General features: G+C 37.1%; 3 protein-coding genes across 3 annotated transcripts; 2 read left to right on the top strand and 1 right to left on the bottom strand.

Moving 5' to 3' along the window:
- The first annotated feature begins 2566 nt into the window (after positions 1-2566).
- Positions 2567-11235, top strand: LOC128856595 (ALX homeobox protein 1). The gene is made up of 3 exons (XM_054091905.1): positions 2567-3251; positions 10377-10491; positions 10559-11235. The coding sequence occupies exons 1-3, from the start codon at positions 3045-3047 to the stop codon at positions 11128-11130; spliced, it is 894 nt and encodes a 297-aa protein (XP_053947880.1). The 5' UTR covers positions 2567-3044; the 3' UTR covers positions 11131-11235.
- Positions 11236-14334: 3099 nt separating this feature from the next.
- LOC128856597 (palmitoyl-protein thioesterase 1) lies at positions 14335-15844 on the top strand. The gene is made up of 6 exons (XM_054091906.1): positions 14335-14512; positions 14591-14828; positions 14885-15043; positions 15113-15262; positions 15341-15467; positions 15534-15844. Exons 1-6 carry the CDS (start codon positions 14419-14421, stop codon positions 15654-15656), a joined length of 891 nt encoding a protein of 296 aa, XP_053947881.1. The 5' UTR covers positions 14335-14418; the 3' UTR covers positions 15657-15844.
- Positions 15845-16916: 1072 nt separating this feature from the next.
- On the bottom strand, positions 16917-19430 carry LOC128856598 (uncharacterized). Its single transcript, XM_054091907.1, has 2 exons — positions 19356-19430; positions 16917-19277 (listed from the first exon to the last, which is right to left on the bottom strand). Exon 2 carries the CDS (start codon positions 19207-19209, stop codon positions 17140-17142), a length of 2070 nt encoding a protein of 689 aa, XP_053947882.1. The 5' UTR covers positions 19210-19277; positions 19356-19430; the 3' UTR covers positions 16917-17139.
- Between the last annotated feature and the right edge of the window lie 2134 nt (positions 19431-21564).

Consider the following 21564-nt stretch of genomic DNA (forward strand, 5'->3'; position numbering starts at 1 on the left):
TGTTGTTTGTTGTTTTTATTGTTATACTATTAATGCTGTTGTGTTGTTGTTTTAGCGGCGCGTGTGTTTCATTGGTTGTTTCAATTTTATGTGCTTACGAATTTCATTACTCACACAAAGATCTTCTCCATCTTCCATATCTTTTTTTTCTTATTTGTTGTTTACGTTATTGTTGTTAAATTATATTTATTACTAGTGTTTACCGATAAAATTTAAACGACTGTGTAAGTGCGTATGTGTGTATATATGTACGTAAAACATTTAAAAGCAGTGCAAGAGCGTAATATTTTGACCAACTCATAGTCACCTCAGCCGAGTTTAACATTTGCTCTCTGTTAACTTGTGGTGTATGAATCTGCTCAGCGGCATCTAAACAAATTACAACATAAACATTAGGGTTCATGAAACTTTTTTCAATTCCATTGTGCTCTCTGCTCCAACTTCATTTACCGTCTTCGTATTGCATTAAGTAATTTTTTCCCTTTCTGGAAGGGTGAACGAGCAGAATAGCGAGAGCAAAAGAGTGTAAAATGAGTTTTATGAAAATAATTTTTTTTAATTATTCTTATTAAGAACCAATGAAAAGTTGTTAGCAAAGCCTTTGATGCCGAGGGAATGTTCCAGAATATTGCTTCCTACTAATGTTCATCAAGCAAATGTGCACAAGTTCGCGCGGGTATTTTAATTTTGTTCACATAACGGTTGTATATAGCAGGATGAAGGAACCACGATACCAAGTATGGTAGAAACAATATTGCGCCCATCATCATTGGTGCAGTTGCATGGGAGAGAAATGCGAACAAGAATGTAAGAAGAAGAATAAATTACACAAACTACGCACGAACATACTGCACAAGTGCAACGTCACTCATACAGGATTCTCTCAAATTTGCTGAGAACAAAGTAGCGGTACCACGATCGGCGCCACTTTAATATTCTCTCCATCGTAGACTTTACCATATACACTAGAAGACGCGGAATGGGGAAAAGAGTCAAATTTTGCGAATTAACCAAAATAATATAGGCACATATGTATTTTAATGAAACTTGGTGCATATTATCATATATACTACTCTTGGTCCAAGGTAGTTTGGTATTGAAAATGAACAAAATTGATCATAAACCATACTCCTCTCCATGCAACGGTAATTTTCTAAAACGAAAAAAATACGATAACTTGATAAAAAATAAAACAAAATTGATCAAATTTGGTACGACGCAAAAAATTTTGAAAAATAGGGATTGACTTCCTGTTTGCTTAGTTCTTAGCATTAGATTATCAAAACGGCGTTTTAGTGCTACTTGAGGACTGCCAGACTGGCACTTCAACCATTTCACCTACCTAGTTTAGATTTTTAAAAATTCAAAAGTGACCCTATTCTTGACTTCAACACTTCAGCTCAATCCAAAGGACAAATTAACGCGGCATATTGAGTGACTTCCACTATTGATTAATGAGTTACCTCCTGTCAGTTAGGATATGTTAGGTTAGACGGGCTGCTCTTGAAAAAGTTCACTAAGTGGCCAGAGGCGACCTTTGTAGGCCTAAAAAGGATTTCCTAGTCATATTTCTAAATATACTCAGATCATCCTGATGTTCCAACAAGTCCAACCAATGCTTCTAGTGAGACGGTGAATAAATTGTGTAAGTGTTCCATGAAATAGCTCCTCACAAATCTGAAGCGTATTCGAAGTGCGGGATATTCGCATAAGAAATGCTGATTCTCTTCTTTATTTCCAATGTCCAGTGCCCAATTGGTGTATATATGATATATACTAGGGCGGGTCAATTGAAAAATCGCTCATTGCTCTGTGAAAATCGTATTCTAGGGATCAAAATAAGAAACTTTGCCGAAGGAACCATACCTCTAAAACGAATTCTGATGTCCCCCAATTTGGGTCGGGCGAAAACTCCCACTTTGACCCATATAGAGTGCTCCAATCGAGTCCAAATGTATGGCCGATCCCCACTAAATTTGGACGGCCGATCCACCCATGCCAGTGGCACACCCCCTGGAACTCCCCTGGGGAGTTCCCCATACAATCATTTCAAAATATCACCATTTTTGGCCTTTACATGAGAAAAGAAACTAAAAAGTTCGCCCCAAATTGGGAGACATCAGAATTCGTTTTAGAGGTATGGTTCCTTCGGCAAAGTTTCTTATTTTGATCCCTAGAATTGATTTTCATAGAGCAATGGGCGATTTTTTTGTCTCCCCACAAATCGACCCGGCCTAATATATACTCATATAATTTATATAATTTTTAATAAATTCGAATAAAAACCATTTACCTTTGAGTGGCGACACACAACCTTAAAGTTCTCCATTATTTCTAAGGACAAGCCTGACCTGTCAATATTGAATGCGGTACCCTGATCATTATTATCCCTTTAAGACGAGTTATGTTGTGCCATTTAATATTTATTCCAAATTCCAGATCCTTTGCTCTAACTATTTCGCAGCAATTAACAGAGCAAATTGCAAACAAATATGTGTGAAAAAATGCAGGTTACAACACTGTAAAACAACCTGTGACCACAACACAAGAGCCTGAGCCCGACGCCGAAACTCTCTTAATTTGAGAGAGCAGCAGGGAGTAAATAAATGTAAACTGCATGCGTAAACGTTGGCGCTGAAATTTGTTTACAAGCAAATGCGAAAACTACTCAATTGTATAAGCAATGAGACTGACTACCATTCGAACGCACAGCTGGCGCTACTAATTATCCCTGTCTATTGTACTTGTGTGTATGTATAGTATTTGCAATCACCCAACCACCATTCACCATTTCGCATGGCCATGCACCCACATATTCTTCCTCCTGGCATCACGGCATACATCTTGCGCTTGCAAATGAGCGCTCATAAAGGACATATTAGTGGTAAACGGGGCAATAATAAAAGGCATACAATAGCTAAGGATGCGCACAGTCGTCTCGCGAACGTCCTGGCTGCAACATCAACGCGCAGCAACGAAAGGATTCATTCAAATCGCCAAGCGCGCATTTTTTTGTGTAAATTAATTTTGATCTTCGTGAAGAAATGGCGGGTCCATTTTTATCACCTCTACCGGGAGACCTTTTAACCGAATATATGTTCGGTCGGCGACGTCAGCGTCGTAATCGTACAACGTTTACGCCGCAGCAATTGCAAGAATTGGAAGCACTCTTCCAGAAAACTCACTATCCAGATGTGTTCCTACGTGAGGAAGTGGCTTTGCGGATCAGTTTGAGTGAAGCGCGTGTGCAGGTGAAGCCTTCGATGGTTTATGATTAAAAAAATTATATACTACTTATATATAAAATTTCTCAAACTAATTGCACAAAATGGACCAGATGGTTCAAAATATATATGCAGTATTTGGGAGTACGAATAATTTAAAAGTGAAAAGTGATAAAAAACATATTTTTCCTTCCATTCGGCTGTGTGTAATATTTTTTGTTGGAAACGAAAGACCTTATTTATTGTATTATTAAAACCTACTATTTTCATGAAATCTAATACAAGTGGAGTCCCTTAATATCCGTATACAGACATAGACATATGGGTCTGACCAAAGGGAACGTTTTGCTATCAGAAAAATATGTTCTCAAAGGATAAAATTACCTTCATATTAGAACACCACGCGACAAAAAGTGTCTTCTTTATTAATCAGGGAAAATTGCATATGCCTGTGTAACTATATTTTATTTAGTAATGCTGCATACTCAGATTCTCATTTTCTCATCAAAGGACTTTAGGGTTTAAAAGTGGAAAACGTAAATAGAGATCTCCATTGCGTATACTTTATATCTTAGGAGGAGAGTTCAACTATTTTTTATGAAGTTTTATAAAATAACAAGAAGAACGAAGATGCGGTAGGTATTACATACATTTTCTAGCGTAATTTTTTCAAAATAATGTCTGAGGAAATTTCAATAATATTTAAGGAGACATTTTTCAAAGGACATTATTGTACTATATTTGTCATGGCGAAAAATAAATAATTTTTTTTTTAATATCTCAATATATCCTCTTTCATTCAATATCCATATCAATATCACGGCGTGCGTATAAGTATTTAAAAACATTTTTTGAAAATTTAGTCCTTTGGAACTTTAAAGTTCCATAAAAAATTTAATTGGTGAAGAAATAAAAAAAAAAATCATAAACTGAGTATGCAGCATTACTAAATAAAATCTATAGACTCTCAAGCATATGAATTTTTTTCTATATAAATTTTACTTTCACATGGCTATTATAGTATATAACATATAGTATAAGGTGGCAAAAAATCAATCATCCAATTTTGTGTTTTAATATAAATCAAAGTTGTTTTATTTAGTTTTGTTTTTTTTTTTTTGTGAACTACTACTTCTTGGAAATTTTTTCATGACCGGCGTTTTTAGTTCACTACCTTTTAATATTATATACTAAGCGCGCCAATCGTTTCTTTCTCGTGCTAACTGGCTCGAGTTGAAAACATCAATTGAAGCTAAGTTCTTCTCACCTGATCTTTCCAACGCAGATGAGGCCTTTCTCTTTCTCTGCTTTGGTTCCACGAGTAAAATTCCACGCAAGAGGGGAAAGTCTCTGATTGCCATTCACTTGGGAGAGGTCAGGACGATTCTTCTTCAATATGTGGTCAAATTAGCATGTTAAAAATATTAAATAAAACACGCTATTTTCGTCCCGAGCTCAAACAGTCTTGGCGGCCAGATTCTTACTGTGTTTTAAATCGTTATAAAAAGATATTACAATATATGAGTTTAGCTTTTGACTGTGTTGAGCTTTTCTTTCCCATTAATTAACGGATATTTCTAAGTAAATATAAAAGTACTAATTTGTTGGACGGAGGACGGTCCCGGACATAGAAGACGCTGTTTCTAAAGGATATAATAACTGAATTGGGCACTTGAAAATTTTTTGACAACATCGCCGATCTTAAAGCTACGGGTTGGACTGCCTCTATTGTGGTGTATGCTACGGAGTGCGCTTAAATATTATGTAAACAATTTCTTCGTGTACCGCTTTACTATAGCTTGCCGCTGTTGCCACGACTTCGCCGAGGAAGAGCTATCGCTTTTGTAATCTGTTTGAATTAAAGGAGGTTTAAAGTTAGTTAAAAAATGTGCTGGAGTCAAAAGCTCCAAATCGTTGTGATCGCTGCTTATATAAGTCAATGGTCTTGCACTGGCCACACTTTTTACTTGAGTTAGTAGCGTTGTCAATTCCTCTTCGGACAAATTCAGACAGTCTTTAACAATTTTTATTAGGCGCTCCCAAAAACCGTCCCACCACGCAGCTCCTTCAGGTATAAACTTCCAGTTTATGCCATTATACGCTGCTAACCGCTGAACCTCGCTATTATTCAAAAGATCGTTTCGTTTTCTTAACTCGAAACCCGCTCGTTTAAATGTCTTTTTATTATCTGACATTAAACCACCGTAATGCATTTTTGGCAGGCCTCGCACAAGTATCTTCTGCTCATTTATACCAGTTGCTTTATCTATTCGCCACTTTCTGAAGAGGCCTTATATATGCTACTACCAAATTTTCATTACATATTGCATTTAAAGTAGCAGAAGGAATATGGCATCGGTAAAAATAAAAAGGCAACGAGTGGAGCAGATACCTAAGAGTATTTTTTTACGTTTTCTATTGATAAAGAGTGTTGAGGGCTTAAATGCTAAAAAACATGTTGGCCCACCGAAGTCTGTGATCGCCGCAAATTCTGCCGAAACTGTGCGTGAATCCAGCTATGATCAGAAGAAATCTTAATTGAAAATGATGGCATTAAATATTTCTAATGCTTGGCCATCCAAAAATATTGTACCAACATTCTGAAAGCCATCTCGGCCTATAGTCTAAAACACTCAATTGCCATTGCGAGCATTAAATAAGAAAAAAATCTTTCAAAAGCAGTCTCCCCTCGCCAAATCTTCGAGTACATTTCAGCAATGAACAGCTTCTCATAAGAAAGCCGAATTGGGCGAAAAGCTTGGTTTTAATAACTTTCAAGAAGGTACACGCTAGTCTACTTTTTTTCATTCTTTGCATTGAGTCGGAGGTGAACGATCCCGCCAACGACCCAAAATAGTCATTTGGCATATTTTAGCACCATAAAGATTGATGTATATAAGTATATTACATATATCAAAGGTGGCGCACAATTAATCACCCTATCGGATAAAAATTGTTAAAGACTGTCTGATTTATAATTTTTGCAAGTAGCGTCGTATGCCAATTGACACTTGTGAGTTACACAGCTGCAGTATACAAACAGACAAGATGATAGCTCCGTTATAACTGTCATCAACACTGGGCCACGCTCACGCGCTGTAAATTTGACTGCAGCTTTTGATCTTAAATATCAACAAAAGCTAACTGTGTTGGTTACTAGCTCTTTGTCCACTAAAGAGCCTGGTAAAGCGCTGCCGCCGACGCTTTAGCCCTGGTACCTTATGAGGGGATCGTTTCGGTTAAATAATTTATCTAATTTATAGATTATTTGAAATATCTGCTTGATCGTCACGAATAATTGAATGGGTTTTTAATGATTTAACAGGCTGTAAATTCGTAGGCAATAAAGAAATAAAAAAAAGCAAAGAAAAGAAGATAGATAGGCAATGGTGCGGGTAAAGGTTAAAATATAGACCTCCATCACTGAAAATATTTTTTTTTATTTAGTAAAAAAGTTTTACCAAAACAAAATTAATGAATAATTTGCGCCACCTTGTATAAAAACAAATTAGTTTTACGAAAACAATTAATTATATAATTAACAATCGTTTCTTGGCTTTGGCCAAGCAAAACAAACTTCCCCAATTGCCTTCCGCAGTTACTCATGCATTTGAGATAGTCAATATCCGAAGCACTTTGGAATTTTTCATCGCATTTGTGAAAAAGTTTGAAGTTTGCCCATTTACACAGCAGCTTACTCCCAGACAGAACTCTGCTTGCAAACGCGTTTAATAACGCGTAAACGCTGCAGATCTGCTAAGCAATATAAATATATTAAACTGAATACTCCGGAATGGCCACTCAGAATTCACTATCCCACATCAGCTCGTTCCTAAACGTTTGGTGCCTATCCAGAGGATATTCGTCTGAGATCGCTCGGAAGTTGTGAGCTGCTTGAATCGCATGCAAATTAGTCGTTACAAGGGTGAATGGTTATCAAAAACTTTGCCCGCTTACATAGACTTTTACTCATAGAGCCATTTCGATCACTATCTTTAAAATGTCGTATTTCCACCACATAAGCACATGCATTAGCATATATGTAAGTATATAAGATTTTTGTTTATAAGTTAGTACTCGTATATCAATACATTAAATGCTGAAGTCGAGATATTTCAAATACATATATTCAGGATACGCGTATGAAAAAATATTTTCATGAAAATAGATTCGTTGAATATTTGAAAATTCAAATGCCAATTTTTTCTCAAACTTTTGTACAAAACCGTTTTGATAACGTGAGTGTTTGCAAATGGGGACTTAATACTTTCTATAGTCGAACACATTATAAAATGACATTTGGCAGAGGATGAACCGTAAAGCCCGGACACTTGACCTTAAACGTAAGGCGGCATATGTAGGCATCATCACAGGAATTTCCATTTCATTTCATTATTTCGTGCTAAAAGTGATTTTAAATTTACTAACATTTAGCGGGCCGCATAAGATGTGCGTGACTCATTAAAATGAAGAGATTGCAGAGCAAACTGAACAAACCAGCGTTGAACTCTTTCGATTCTTTGTATCGAAATCAAACAGTAGAGAACTACTCGTATAAAGCGGATTGGAATAGACCTTGGAAATAACGAAGCTGATATGATTAACAAAGGAGAACCCTTAGTCAAAAACAGCACCTAGATTCGAAAATTTATTAACTGAGGAAAGACGTGCATTAGAAATGATATAAGTAGAGGCAATCGGATTAAGGAGTTTAGCGGAGGTCGTGGGGAATAATTTACTATATTATGTGAATTTTTTTCAACAAGAGTTTTCACACTTCAAACTAAGAAGAAATTACACCGTCCTCCGAGGGCTTGGTAAGGACAAGATTGCGGCTGGCGCTGCCATTGAAAATCTACAAATTTTGGCTCACAATAAACGAACTCCTATCTAAATATTGTTTACCTCTAAATAAATTTTATTCAAAATGCTGATTTAAAATAAAACGAAGTAGTTAAAGGGGGGAAATTTCAAATAATATTTAAAAACAACAAGATCTGATTTACTAAACGTATAATTGGCATTAAACTTTGATATTGATGAAGTTTAATTAAAATATTTTACTTTATAAAAGGCGCACTTTATAAAAAGCAGATCTAGATTAGAATATTATTAGGTCTAGGTAAGGTCTGAATTCATGTAGTTTAGGCTTGTACGGATAATCAGAAAAGGATTGAATTATGTTAAACAAAATAATATTTTATGGCCATACAACCTTTTCAAAATAAAACTCATAATAGAGAAATATGTATGACTATAATCCCTAGACGGGCGCCGTAGCCGAATGGATTGGTGCGTGACTACAATTCGGAGACGTAGGTTCGAATCTCCGTGATGCCTGCCCCTCGGCAGACAATAGCAAACATCCTAGTGTATTTCTGCCACGAAAGAATTCCTCATAGAAAATATCTATTCAGAGTCGGCTTAAAGCTGTAGGCCCATCCATTATGAGAAGCTTTTTCATGGCAGAGATTTATATATATAATCCTTCAACCCAGGCCCGTGCGCAGACCCTCAGATTTTGGGGAGGTTCCAACTTTTGTTGCAGTCTGATATAACTCTGATTATGTTTATAAATTTATGACACAGTACACGCTTAAGTCACAGTTTTGGATATGGTGAGTCATTGATTGGTGATAAGGATTCATAAAAATCATAATCACTGAAACAACGCGCTGAAATAGTGACGCTATATATCGAAAATAGTCGTTCTATTGTTCTAACTCAATGAAACCCTTTCGCAAAAAGTATCGCGGCAAACAGGCACCGTCTGACAATACTATTCGCCGTTTGGTGTCGAATTTTTTTGACCACGGGACAGTAGGAGATCATCAACATGCCGTTCATCAACGACCTAAACGTTCCAATGAACTTGTTGAAGCAGTGAGGGAGTGCGTTGCCCAGGAGTCAACAGTGGCGTCAGTAAAACCACAATGCGGTGCATTTTAAAGGATGATTTAAATTTGTTTCCGTATAAAGTGCAATTGACACAAAGAATATTGCCGACAGGCCATTCACATCGCTTGAAATACGGCCAAACAGTCGCTCAAATGGTTGACACTAAACCCAATTTTTGGAAGCAAATTTTAATGACTGACGAGGCACATTTTAACCTCCCAGGCAGCGTGAATAAACAAAATTGGGGAACTGAGAATCAACACGTGATCCATGAAACGCCATTGCATGACCTGAAAATAAGTGTTTGGGCCAGCATTTGCTCCAAAACCATCATTGGGCCATATTTTTACCGAGAAACCGATATCGATGGATGTTGGCTCATTATGTCTGCCCGCAAATGCGTGAGAAAGGTTTAGACGGTTACTGGTTTCAACAAGACGGTGCACCATACTGCGAATATTCCCGGGAGTGTCAAAAAGAGGCGGCATCGACTGGCCCCCCAGATCACCTGACTTAACCCCCCCCGAACTTCTTTTTGTGGGGCTATCTGAAAAGTAAGGTTAACGCCAACAAGCCGCAGACTATTGACCAGCTTAAGGCAAACATTCGAACCGAAATCGAAGCTATGAAACCCGAATTTCTTAACCAGGCGATGACTAACGCAGAAAAAAGATCGCAGTTTGTGACTGCTAATAAAGGTGGCCACTTGATTGATATTGTATTCAAAAAATAGTTTTAATATACCTATTTTAAATAACCAAACCAAATAAAAATACCTCACTTATACAAATCATATGTTTTTTTTTTTCAAAGTTATTCAATGTTTTCATACCAAAAAAGATGGCGCACCTTATAAACTAACAATGCCTATCTCATCGGAGAGAATTTCTGGTAAAAAGGCACATTATTTCGTTGCAATATTCCCGTATTCATTTGATTTGACACCCTGCGATTATTTTTTATTCTCGAAACTGCATTTAAAGTTGAAAAGAAAGCATGGTGCATCGATAAAAAGGACGTTTCTAGATAGCCCGTTTGAGAATTTGGAAAACTATGTATCGAAGTAGAAGGCAAGCATATTTATTAATAAAAAATAAGTGTCACAAAATATGCACTGTGTGTTTCTATTTATAAATAGTGAAGTTTCCTTTAGAACAGAGACTGTATGGAGACCATTCATATATTTAGCTAAAAAAAAGCTCTTAATAATTACTAGCATTTATGTTAACTGAAACTTTAATTTTTAATATTTAGGTCTGGTTCCAGAACCGTAGAGCTAAATGGCGGAAACAGGCACGTTTACAATTGCTGCAAGATGCCTGGCGCATGCGTTGTTTGAGCCTGGGAACGCCTACAGTTATAGCGGCAGGTACCAAGGATATGTAACTCCTAAAAACTGTTATTTTTAAATTCCTTTTACAATTCATTCCATCCAGGCGATCGGGTGCCTAGAATACCCGGTACAGCTGCTTTAAATGGCGCCTCACCTACTGAACTAACACCCGAAAATCTTACCAGTGGTGCACAACCGAAGGACGGGCACATACACTCACCCGAATCGATGATTGCGACTAACGGACAGTCCATGCCAAGCGATTTTACAATGATGCATCCAGCATTTCAATTACATCAGCAGCAACAACACTCACAAAAATTAGATGCCGAATCAGTGGATAAATCTAAAAATGACTCTATAAACGGCAGACACCCAAATGGATGTGAGAAGACTTATACTGAACTAAAATTATACAAAGAACATCATGGGCATGGACTAGGTAGCGCTTTGCAATCGCATATGAACATAAATGGACTGGCGACGGATCCAAGTGTAATGGCCAATGCTTTGGCTCATGGTTCGGATGAGGGCTCTGATGATTCCGATTCTGAAGAAATCGATTTAACATCAGGTTCTTGCATAGATTTCTCAAGTAATAAACAGCATTTGCAACAGCAATCACAACAACAACAACCGAACGGTACAACAGCAGCAACCAATAGAGTGCATTAATATATATTTTGAATTTGATTATAAATTAAACTAAAAATAATGAGTATTTACTTGCACAGCATTTTCATATGTATGTATTGTACATAAATCCAAAAATGTAATATTGTAAGTGCATTCTTATTTACTCTTAAATTGTGTGTAAAAAATAAATATAATATTATATTATATAAAGTGCAAAAAGGGGAGTCTGAATATTTTTTAAAAGCGAATTTTTTGTTTGATTCAATCAAAAAAATCTCAAAAGTAAAAATTTTATTATTATCAAAAATATATATACAGTATACGTCTAACGAACTACGAACGGGAAGAGTCTCTTATAAAATGTATCCTTATATATATGTAAGTACACCCTTGAAGACCTGTTCGAAGGCCGAAACTAACTGATTTGATGCTATAAAGGCGGTTAATTTGCACTTCTAAGCACATAAACTAGGAGTGTCAACCTATTGCCACAAGGTAAGATTAATGAAAAATAATTTTATGGGCCTTTCCATCAAAAACAATAATAAAGACTACTAAACTTTTATTTTTCAAAAGCCATCTTTGTTCACAAATTTTTGTGTTGTCCAAAAAAATTACCATATATAAATTTTTTGTTGTTAAATTTTCCATTTTATCGTTTCTGGCAATAGACTATAAGTTCCGAACTGGCGCAAAAGGCAAAAGTGCAAAGAATCCCAGACTCTGATATGTAATGGAAAGAATTAATAGACAGAATGGAATTAAATTAGTATGAATACCAGGACAAATGGGAATAGCAGAAAATCAGCTGGCTGAAAAATTTGCTAAACACGCCTTTGGCATGCCACTTGTAATAGAGACTCCTTGCTTTACACCTATCATGACGAATTTCCATAGATCGTATCTCAGAACATTCAGAGACAGTTTGTAGGAATCGTCAACCTATTTTTTACGGGCCGACAACTTCGGATGCGATTGACTAAACTACCAGATGCGATTGACCAAACTCTCACGCGAAAAATGTAACAAAATGCACAGAATACCAGGTTCCATAAGAAATACATTTCTTTGTTTATGAAAAGTTCAATCATAGGCTTACATAAGCGAAAATTTCTCCAGCACAGGACGAAGTCTCTGGTAAAAATAAAAATATGTTGGCAGCGCTGGAATAGAGCTGCCTAAAATTACATGTATTTGTAAAATATGATAGTAAGCTATACCATTTTTATGAGGTATAGATATTATCGCTACCGGCGAATATTGTTCGATAACTTTGTTGTTGCTTCCAGATGCAAATTTTCGTTAAATGAGCCAAGCAGAGAGTTAGCGAGCAGGGAAGTGACGAATAGAACGTACTATTTGCTTACAAACACAGTGGAAGTGGCGAATAGAGAGGCCCTATGCCTTTATATTTTTCCACATCTTTGCAACTTTGCACTACCCACTGTGCTGATGAGTTTATGGTAAGAGAAATTAGTAGTTTTGGCCATCAGTGCTAATTACTTTTTGATAACAAAATGAGAAATTTGATTATTAGTGCTGAGAAGTTTGTGATAACAACAATGAGGAATTTAGTTGTCAGCAGTTATTTCAGAGTAAGAATAAAAATCATTAGTTGCCTTACCTTTAGAGTATAGTAGTTATATTTCTCAGCTATAAGAAATTGCTATTGGTAAAAGAATAGAATATCACACCGACAAGGGGAAACTATCAGGACTTTCCCATGGCTAGAACGAAAATGTGTAGTTTAATGATGATAGTGATGATGATAATATGAGTATATATATTATATATAATTGGCGCGCACACCCTTTTTGGGTGTTTGGGCGAGCTCCTCCTCCTATTTGTGGTGTGCATCTTTATGTTGTTCCACAAAATGAGAGACCTACAGTTTCAAGCCGACTCCGAACGGCACATATTTTTATGAGGAACTTTTTCATGGCAGAAATACACTCGAAGGTTTGCCATTGCCTACCGAGAGGCGACCGCTATTAGAAAAATATTTTTCTTAATTTTGGTGTTTCACCGAGATTTGAACCAACGATCTCTCTGTGAATTCCGAATGGTAGTCACGCACCATCCATTCGGCTACGGCGGCCATAATATGAGTGCATATATGTATGATAATCAGCTGCGTTGTATTGCACCATCTTGCTAAGACTGTTCTTTTTCTTCTTCTTCTTTTTCATAGCTTCATAATCGGTGGTCATCATACCATAGCTTCATTAACAAATTTTCTCCATTTTATTATATTCATGGCTTCAACTGCGAACGTTAATTTCCTTATGTAGAGCATACATGCTCCAATCGTTGTATCAACACGCTGCACAATGACTTGGATGACGGTTTAGTACACTTGTTCCAACATGATATTATTCTCTTTTTCGTAAACATTTCGCAAAATGCAGGAATCAAGGGAAATTTGTTCAATAAAAATAACTGATAACATTTAATATTATTTATTATTTATTAATTACTATTTTATTTCTATTTCATTTTTATAATAATCTACTTATTTTCTGTGAAAATAACTAAAAAACAAAAATGTAGTCAAAGTTGGTTGTACAAACTCATTGTACTCCCGCTAACACCGCCCACCAAAAATTAAAACTTTTTAATTTTCATGCAACCATTGTGCCAACTTGGAAATCGGTTATACAACCATACTATATATGGTACAACCGTTTATCCAACGTGCCCATGATGATACAACGGTAGGAACGTGTATAATCTGCATTAAAATCTGATTCAACGGCATCTTCCTCCCATCGGTAATAAAATAAGTACCTATCAGTAAACTATAATGTCCGAAAATAATTTTAATTTATGACACTCCCGAACTCTGCAAAAAAACAAAATTCTTTAAAACAATTTTCATTAAAACTTACCTATGGCACTTCCTTCTTACCTTTATATTTCCTTTAAAAGTGTTCCAACAAAAAGTTGCATAAAAACATCTATGATTGTCTACTACTGAAATTAGAAAACATTTAAGATCAGTTATATTTTTACGATCCTGGATATTCCTGTATTCTATTTTCTTTTCCTTTATAATCAGTACTACGTACATAGTTACAGATCTTTGAACAAATAAAAAAGTAAAAGCGCATTTTTTTTAAATAATTCTTTGATTTCTTATCGGGTCACATCCGTTTCTAATAAAAATAAACAAATATTCACAGTATCAACACCTCTTAGCAACCCTGAAGCTAACTAAATAACATAAATGCAATGCAACCTTGTGTTTTGATTTATTTATTATAGCTTGTAGACAAATTGCCTGTTCCTGGCTCATGAATCCGTTTTGTTTCTTATAATTCCAAGACAATGGTGCTCTTTAAAGGCTTACTGATATTAACAATTTTTTATGGTGCTTTAGCTGCTTCTGAACCACTTCCAGTTGTGCTATGGCATGGAATGGGTAAGTTGATCTTACGGTTTCTGCAAATCTGCATCAATGCACTTGGTAGTCGCTTACTTCCACTTTTCCATCTTCAAGGTGATACTTGCTGTTTTCCCTTCAGCATGGGTTCCATAAAGAAACTAATTGAAACTGTAATAAATGGTACATATGTACTGTCGTTAAGGATCGGCGGCAATATTGCACTAGACTATGAAAGCGGTTTCTTCCTACATCCTGACGATCAAGTGCGTTATGTGTGTGATCAATTAATCAAAGACAAACAGCTAGCAGGAGGCTACCATGCTATTGGCTTCTCACAAGGCGGACAATTTTTGTGGGTACAATAAATACATGCTGAAATTTATTATTGATTTTACTTAAACGATACAGGCGTGCTGTGGCTCAACGCTGTTCTAGTCCCCCTATGAAAACATTGATTTCTATAGGTGGACAGCATCAAGGCGTCTTCGGTTTGCCAAAATGTCCGTCACTTACAAACAACGCTTGTGAACACCTGCGAAAGTTATTGTATCGCGCTGCTTATAAAGAGTAACTTCATGCCCCGTTTTTTTTTTTTTTTTTTGTAAATGAGTGTTAATTATCCCCTTTTTGCATTAGATGGATTCAACGCGAATTGGTACAGGCTACTTATTGGCATGATCCGTTACACGAAGAGGAATATCGACAGAAGAGTTCATTTCTTTCAAATATAAACAACGAAGTGTTTATCAACCAAACTTACATCGATAACCTAAATAAACTCGAAAAGTATGTATTGAAGAAACTGCATGTAAAAGCTGCAAATTATAATAGAAATATGTTTCAAACAGTTAAAAATATTTTCAGATTTGTTATGGTCATGTTCTTGAATGATACCATAGTTCAACCCAGAGAATCGCAATGGTTTGGTTTCTATTCACCTGGTCAAGATACAGCAATTCGACCACTAACTCAAAGCGGAATCTACGAAGATGTAAATTAAAAGATTCTATGCAAACTGTTGTGTTTATTATTCATTCCTTATTTGTTTCTTATGCAGCTCGGACTAGATAAAATGGATCATGACGGCAAACTATTACATTTATCTGTAGAAGGTGATCATTTACAAATGACTAGCACTTGGTTTATAGAAAATATTATACCACTGCTTAAAAAGAACTAAGAGACAGCAGATTGTTCTGAAAGATATCCTTATATATGCTATATACTCAGTGGATTGGATATTCTATTCTCAGTGGAATGAAGTTTCCTAAACATATTTGTGATAAAAAGAACGAATTTCTTTGATTTTATGTACTGTTTCATTGGCTGATATTAAACCAATAAATATACATACTTGACAAGTTAAAATCTTTTCTTATAAATTCCACGACTATGCACATTAATTTTTTAGATTATTTGGATAATATATACGGGACGGTGGTCTTTGAGCGGAAATAAAACCAGGTGCGTACTAAAAAAATCTATGTAATGTATAGAATTCCCAGGGCAGCCAGTTCTGCGTAACGAAATGACTAGGGTTTTTCTCAATTAAGAGCTGCCGCCACAGTAAACTAACCCTGTTTAGTGCGATGAATTTCATCAATCGTCCGTGGTGCCTCACCTAGGCTGTTCCAAAAACTTGTTTGCAAGACTAGCATTGAGTCCAACCCTGGACCAGAAGTATATTTCTGCAGCGTCTGCCAAAAACGGCTCCACCCTACTTCAACATCTGTTGGAAGCAATCAATGCAACGGGTGATGCCTGTTCAGGCCTTAAAATACATAGAGTGTGGGTCACACGGTTTGTGGCTGCATGTAGATCTCGCCCTCAGCCGCAAGCGACTTATTTTTTCCGCTCAAGTAATGGTGGTACCTCTAAGCACCTCAATTGGAAAATCCGCGACTTTTTGGATCTCACTAGAGCAGCATAGGTCCACGTCTCTCTCAATCCCCTCCCCCTTTAACACGAAGAATTAGAGATCCAGGACTATACACGAGAACCACCGAAGCAGCCAGACCGACACTCAATTAAAGACAATTTATGCTGCTACAACAACAACCGTTTCCACGACAGTCGGTTCTACGTTACCGAAACGACCCGGATTTATATCCGTCCAAGGACTGTCACCCCAGCAGCATTTCCCATTTGTAAGTATGGGGAATGTTTATGCTGCTACAACAACAACAGCAATTAAAGACATGCACCAGGAGTCCCCTACCGCCTTTTATGAACTCTCGCTCTCCGAATGTCCTTATTGGCGCCCAACCTCCTTCCACTGCAGAAGAAGAACCTCAGCTGCTTATACGGCACATATTACTCTGGCACTATTACGTTCCGGATATTTTTGCATGTTAAACTCCTATCGCTGCATAGGAATATATTTTTGCGATGTCTGCTAGTTGCGCGCTACTCAAACGACTAGTTTTTTAGGTATGTTACCTTCATTTTATATTATATATGTACATTTGTATATCCAAGTAAAATATAAAAGAAAAAACGTTATATAAATGATTGGCGCAAACATTTCTCAGTGCAGTTCTCATTCAAGCACTGCCGCATGCGCACAGAAGCTCTTTCAACTAGTGTATGACGCACAACTTGTCCATAGACTCATTTTCAAAAAAAGCAATTTAAGACAAATATCTACCGAACATAGCAACGGCTTATACGATATCTGTGCTCTCAATCACTGACACAATATCCTCCATGAAATTGCACAAATGCGTATAGGTCTGCATGTAGAGTGTGTCACGGAACGCCTTGCGATGACGCAACTCCTTAGCTAGCCATTGTTTAATTCCCTCTTCGTCCAATTCCAAACCTATATTTTGAGCATCGCCCCCAGCGCCTTCATTTAGTAAAGAAGTGGTATCCTTTTGCATTTCATAATAAGTTTCCATGTACTCCTGCCATGTTACTTTTAGGAAAGCCTCCTCAATGGTCAATGTCAGCTCTTCCCATTCATCGATTCCCGTCGAAATAATACCACGCACGTACACATAGCATGCCCGCTCACGTTCCGTATTATTGAGTATTTTCTCCTCGAAGTCTATTGGCGGTTTGCCGCGCATCTCCTCTAAAACACCCAGCATCTCGACGAAAAGTAAAGCACGCCGATCGGGACTTTCTTGGCGCAATATCATAGCTTTCAAAGTTTCTACACTAAGGTCCCAAGCAGGTTCACGTGGCTTCTTCAAACGTTGGTATAGTTCCTTCAGTAATTGTATGTCATGATAACGCTCACAACGATAGCCGGGATTGTTGAATTCGAAGAGCTCAAGTTCAGTGAGGGTGCGCTGGTAAGGACACTGCGTTTCGGGTCCTTTAATAAGCGGTGTGAGTGAAGCCAAGCCCGTGGTAAACTGGCGCGCCATCTTAGTATTAGACTTATTCAGCACATCTGTTAGGTCAGCTCTAATTTTGTTTACATATTCTGGCGCTGGCTTGCATTTTCCATACAGTCGCAAAACGACAGCGTCTATTTTGCGACAAAAAAAATATGGATCTATTTTTAACATCCACTTTTCTTTTATGACGTTGACATGACGTGGTTGAAATTGCACAACCACTTCCATGGTATCGCCTGACGCAAGACGAAACGGTGTATGCGGGAAGAGAAATTCATCATCGTTGGCCTTCAAAAGATTGGAATTCTTTCCGAAATACGGCCGATGCACCCATTCGAAATTCAACACCTTTTTGCCCAGATTTTCCACATGTAAAACGTGCTTGATGACTTTGTCGAAAGGCTCGCATTCGAAACGAACCTCTATCTCGACATATTTAGAGCTACGTTTCTCAATAAATTGGAAAACATGCTCGTTTATCTTGACATAGTAGTCGGGTTGTGGCGGTGGCTCCTCCACACTCGTTTCTGCCTGTGTATCTGCTTGACAAGCGGATGAATCCTGTGATATATAATGTATGAGCTCTTCACCTATATATTTTATATCTACATTGTGTTGCAACAAGTTTATCTTGTCAAAACCTTCGCCCACAACTTCCAATTTCTCTATATCTGGATAGAATTCTATTACACGTTCTAAATCGTGACGCTTCTCTTCAATGCGATCCTCTAACACTTTCGATTTCAACCAATCCGACTTCTTGCTGGTACCCTGATCCTTCGGCTTTCCCAATAGCTCTTTCTTAGTTATCGACGGTAAGCCGCTAATCTCAACTATCTTCTCACCGTCGCGCTCTGCCTTTGGCAACGTTTCATGTAATTCATTCACGTGCTGGCATGTGTTACAGTCCATATATTCCGGTAATATAGATGCATTCCTATTTATTAGAGTCAATGGTGTTACACGTTCGGCATAGTCCATCAAGCGGCGCACAGTCTGCTTGTCACGTTCATCAACGGTAACTGCACGATTGAAGAGTATCTGGGCTGGTTTTTTACCAGTCTTTAGCTGTATGTTCGCCTGCACATTCTTGCGTTGCTCCAACACATCCTTCCAGTACTTGAGTCGTCTGTCATAACTATATTCGGAACTTCTCTTCGCCACACTGGAGCAATGTGACGGAGATAATTCAATATTGCCGAGCTTATCATCAAAGATTTTATTGACCAACTTCAAAACCATGTGCCGATTATGGATGAACGTGCCAGTCTTTTCAGTTTCATTCCCATTGGAAACCGAAGAAGGCGGCGAGAAAACATTGATAAAGCTATTGAGCGCCAAATGAGGATTACTTACTGCAAGATGGGCAGTGTTGGATACGGACATGGTTACAATTTTTGTTTTCTTTTTCACAAGTTTTCCTTATTCGTCGATGGATTCTGTTTATGGATGAGCTATAATTGGAAATGTACCGGAAAATTTATAATTAACTAAAATATTTGGTACATATGCCAATGAAAGACTATCCCTACTATATAAAAGATAATTGCAGGATTGCAGTGTTTTTTTTATTTGAGACGAAGTGATAAAGTAAAGCAATAATTTCTTACTTTTTTCTGAATGACAGAAAATTGATAATTAACAAAACAAAACTTGCATGAGTAATTACGAGTAACTCAAAGTGCACAGTGAGTTGGAATACGAGCAAGGTAACACAATAGAAACAGAAATCGGTAAAAAACAACTTTATTATCAAATTTATCATTAATATGAACATTTGAACAAACGTCCTCCCCAGAAAGCGGTTTGGCAGTTCGATGGCGCTAAAACTGCACGACCAGGAATTGTTAAATGAAAAAAAGACAACCTAAAACGGTGTAAAAGAAATCGCCAAAATCAATTAGTCGCCATTTCATGCGGGATATCACCTAGTAACAACATCGGCGTCACTTCATGCTGATTTGGATGCCAAATAGATATCCATTGCTCATTTATCGATTTTTTTTTAAATTATATTTTCAATTACATTTTTAATATACTCGTGTTAAAACTAATAACCAAGGCTCCCGGCTAATTTACTTTTGAGGTAACTCGGACCGAGGAACGAAAGAACCAGGAAAGTACGTCGCTAAAGAAAAAATGTCTTACAAGTCATTCATCTATGGTATAGCATCTTGACTTTCTCTCTACCAACTCAATGGTTGCTGTTGTTGTAATAGCATAAAACATTCCCAGAGAAGAAAACCACGCGAAAAAGGAATTGAGTTCCCATACACCGATGCTAAACGTTTCCACGAGAGTAGGTTCCACGTCATTGGAACGACCCGTACTGCCACTTCAGCAGCATTACCAAATATTATAGAACAAGAACAAGAGGACGGACGTGTAGATTGTTGGCCCCGCAATCGAATGCATGAATTTAAAGCGAGAAAAGTCGGAATCAACCGGTATTCACCTTTTTTTGTTTGTCCACTGATAGCGAATATCCGTTAAAATTGAATTAGGAAAGCGTTTCGAGCCATTCTGATATATGAATATCTTTATTGGTTATGGTTGGATAAACAAAGGTTGGTTCCTTTCCACTATCAGAAATGCAAAAGTTATACTTGTAGATTACATAGTTATAAATATTCTAATTTCCCTTATATTTCTTCCATTGTACGAACAATTATTTTCGTAAAATTACGCAAAAAGAAGCTGAAGATCTGAAAATTAGGAAAAACGGAAATTACATATGAAGAGTCTTTCTAAGGGGGTTCCCAGTAGTGAATAATTCCTAGAGAGTATCCTCTTTTAACATCTTAAACATTTGTCAAATAGACAGATGTACTATTTTAAACGTAATTATTGAAACTTGTTATGGAAATGGTCGATCTTTAAGAACAACATATCGCAAAATTCGTGATTTTTTTGGTGGAAATAATCGTCCGAATGAGTCGAGAATTCGAAGGCTGGTGAACAAATTTCAAGAAACTAATACTTTCGCGGATAGAAAATTAAAGAATAAGAATTAGAATAACTTGAGCGTCGATATTTCGACGTTCTTAACAATTGGGCAAAGTCGGACGAACAGGTACTAACTTTCGTTTTTAATAAGAATGTAAAGCGTGTTCATTTTCAAATCTATTTTTTAATGAAATGCTAAATATCTTCACAATAAAAAACTAAATAAATGATAAATATATTCACAAGAAAATTTCGTATTGAGCAGTACACAAGCAAACGCAATGAAACTGATTGGTTGGTTGGTTAGTTAAAGTGGGACTCATCCAGAATCCAACTAGCGCTTCATTTTGTTGCCACATCCTCGTTACCAACTTGTTTACCAGTAGCTTACAGCAATACTATATACAGTCTGTGCGGCTTAAGAACCTTATTAGGTTTTTGACGTCTAAGCCAGACAGTTATTTGAGACCCTCGAACAGTGATTTGCCCAGGGTTAACATTCTACCCTTCCATAGGGCCCGACATTCACAGAGGAAATGGAAGATTGTTTCCTTTTTCTCCGGTTGTTTGCAACTGGAGCAGTATGTGTTGTGAGGGATGCCCATTTTGGCTGCTTGTTCTCCATCAGACCAAAAGCCAGTGATGACTGCCGTTAGTCTCCAGGCATCCCGTTTTTTCATGTTTATCAATGTTGACAATTGCTTAAGGTTGTAGATGGACCTTAACGTTCTACTAATTTTGCATTTCGTCTGGTCTCTCCATTTGCAATCCGCGATTCGGAGGTATTTTAGAGAA

Source organism: Anastrepha ludens, chromosome 3 (genome assembly GCF_028408465.1).
Source record: "Anastrepha ludens isolate Willacy chromosome 3, idAnaLude1.1, whole genome shotgun sequence".
NCBI lineage: Eukaryota > Metazoa > Arthropoda > Insecta > Diptera > Tephritidae > Anastrepha > Anastrepha ludens.

Excerpts from the sequence above, each read along its gene's own strand:
- LOC128856598 (XM_054091907.1), bottom strand. The coding sequence starts at position 19,209 with ATGTCCGTATCCAACACTGCCCATCTTGCAGTAAGTAATCCTCATTTG.
- LOC128856595 (XM_054091905.1), top strand. The coding sequence starts at position 3,045 with ATGGCGGGTCCATTTTTATCACCTCTACCGGGAGACCTTTTAACCGAA. Across the intron at positions 3,252-10,376 it reads TGAGTGAAGCGCGTGTGCAG|GTCTGGTTCCAGAACCGTAG; the intron begins GTGAAGCCTTCG and ends TTTAATATTTAG. Across the intron at positions 10,492-10,558 it reads GCCTACAGTTATAGCGGCAG|GCGATCGGGTGCCTAGAATA; the intron begins GTACCAAGGATA and ends CATTCCATCCAG.
- LOC128856597 (XM_054091906.1), top strand. The coding sequence starts at position 14,419 with ATGGTGCTCTTTAAAGGCTTACTGATATTAACAATTTTTTATGGTGCT. Across the intron at positions 14,513-14,590 it reads TGTGCTATGGCATGGAATGG|GTGATACTTGCTGTTTTCCC; the intron begins GTAAGTTGATCT and ends TCCATCTTCAAG. Across the intron at positions 15,044-15,112 it reads TATCGCGCTGCTTATAAAGA|ATGGATTCAACGCGAATTGG; the intron begins GTAACTTCATGC and ends TTTTTGCATTAG.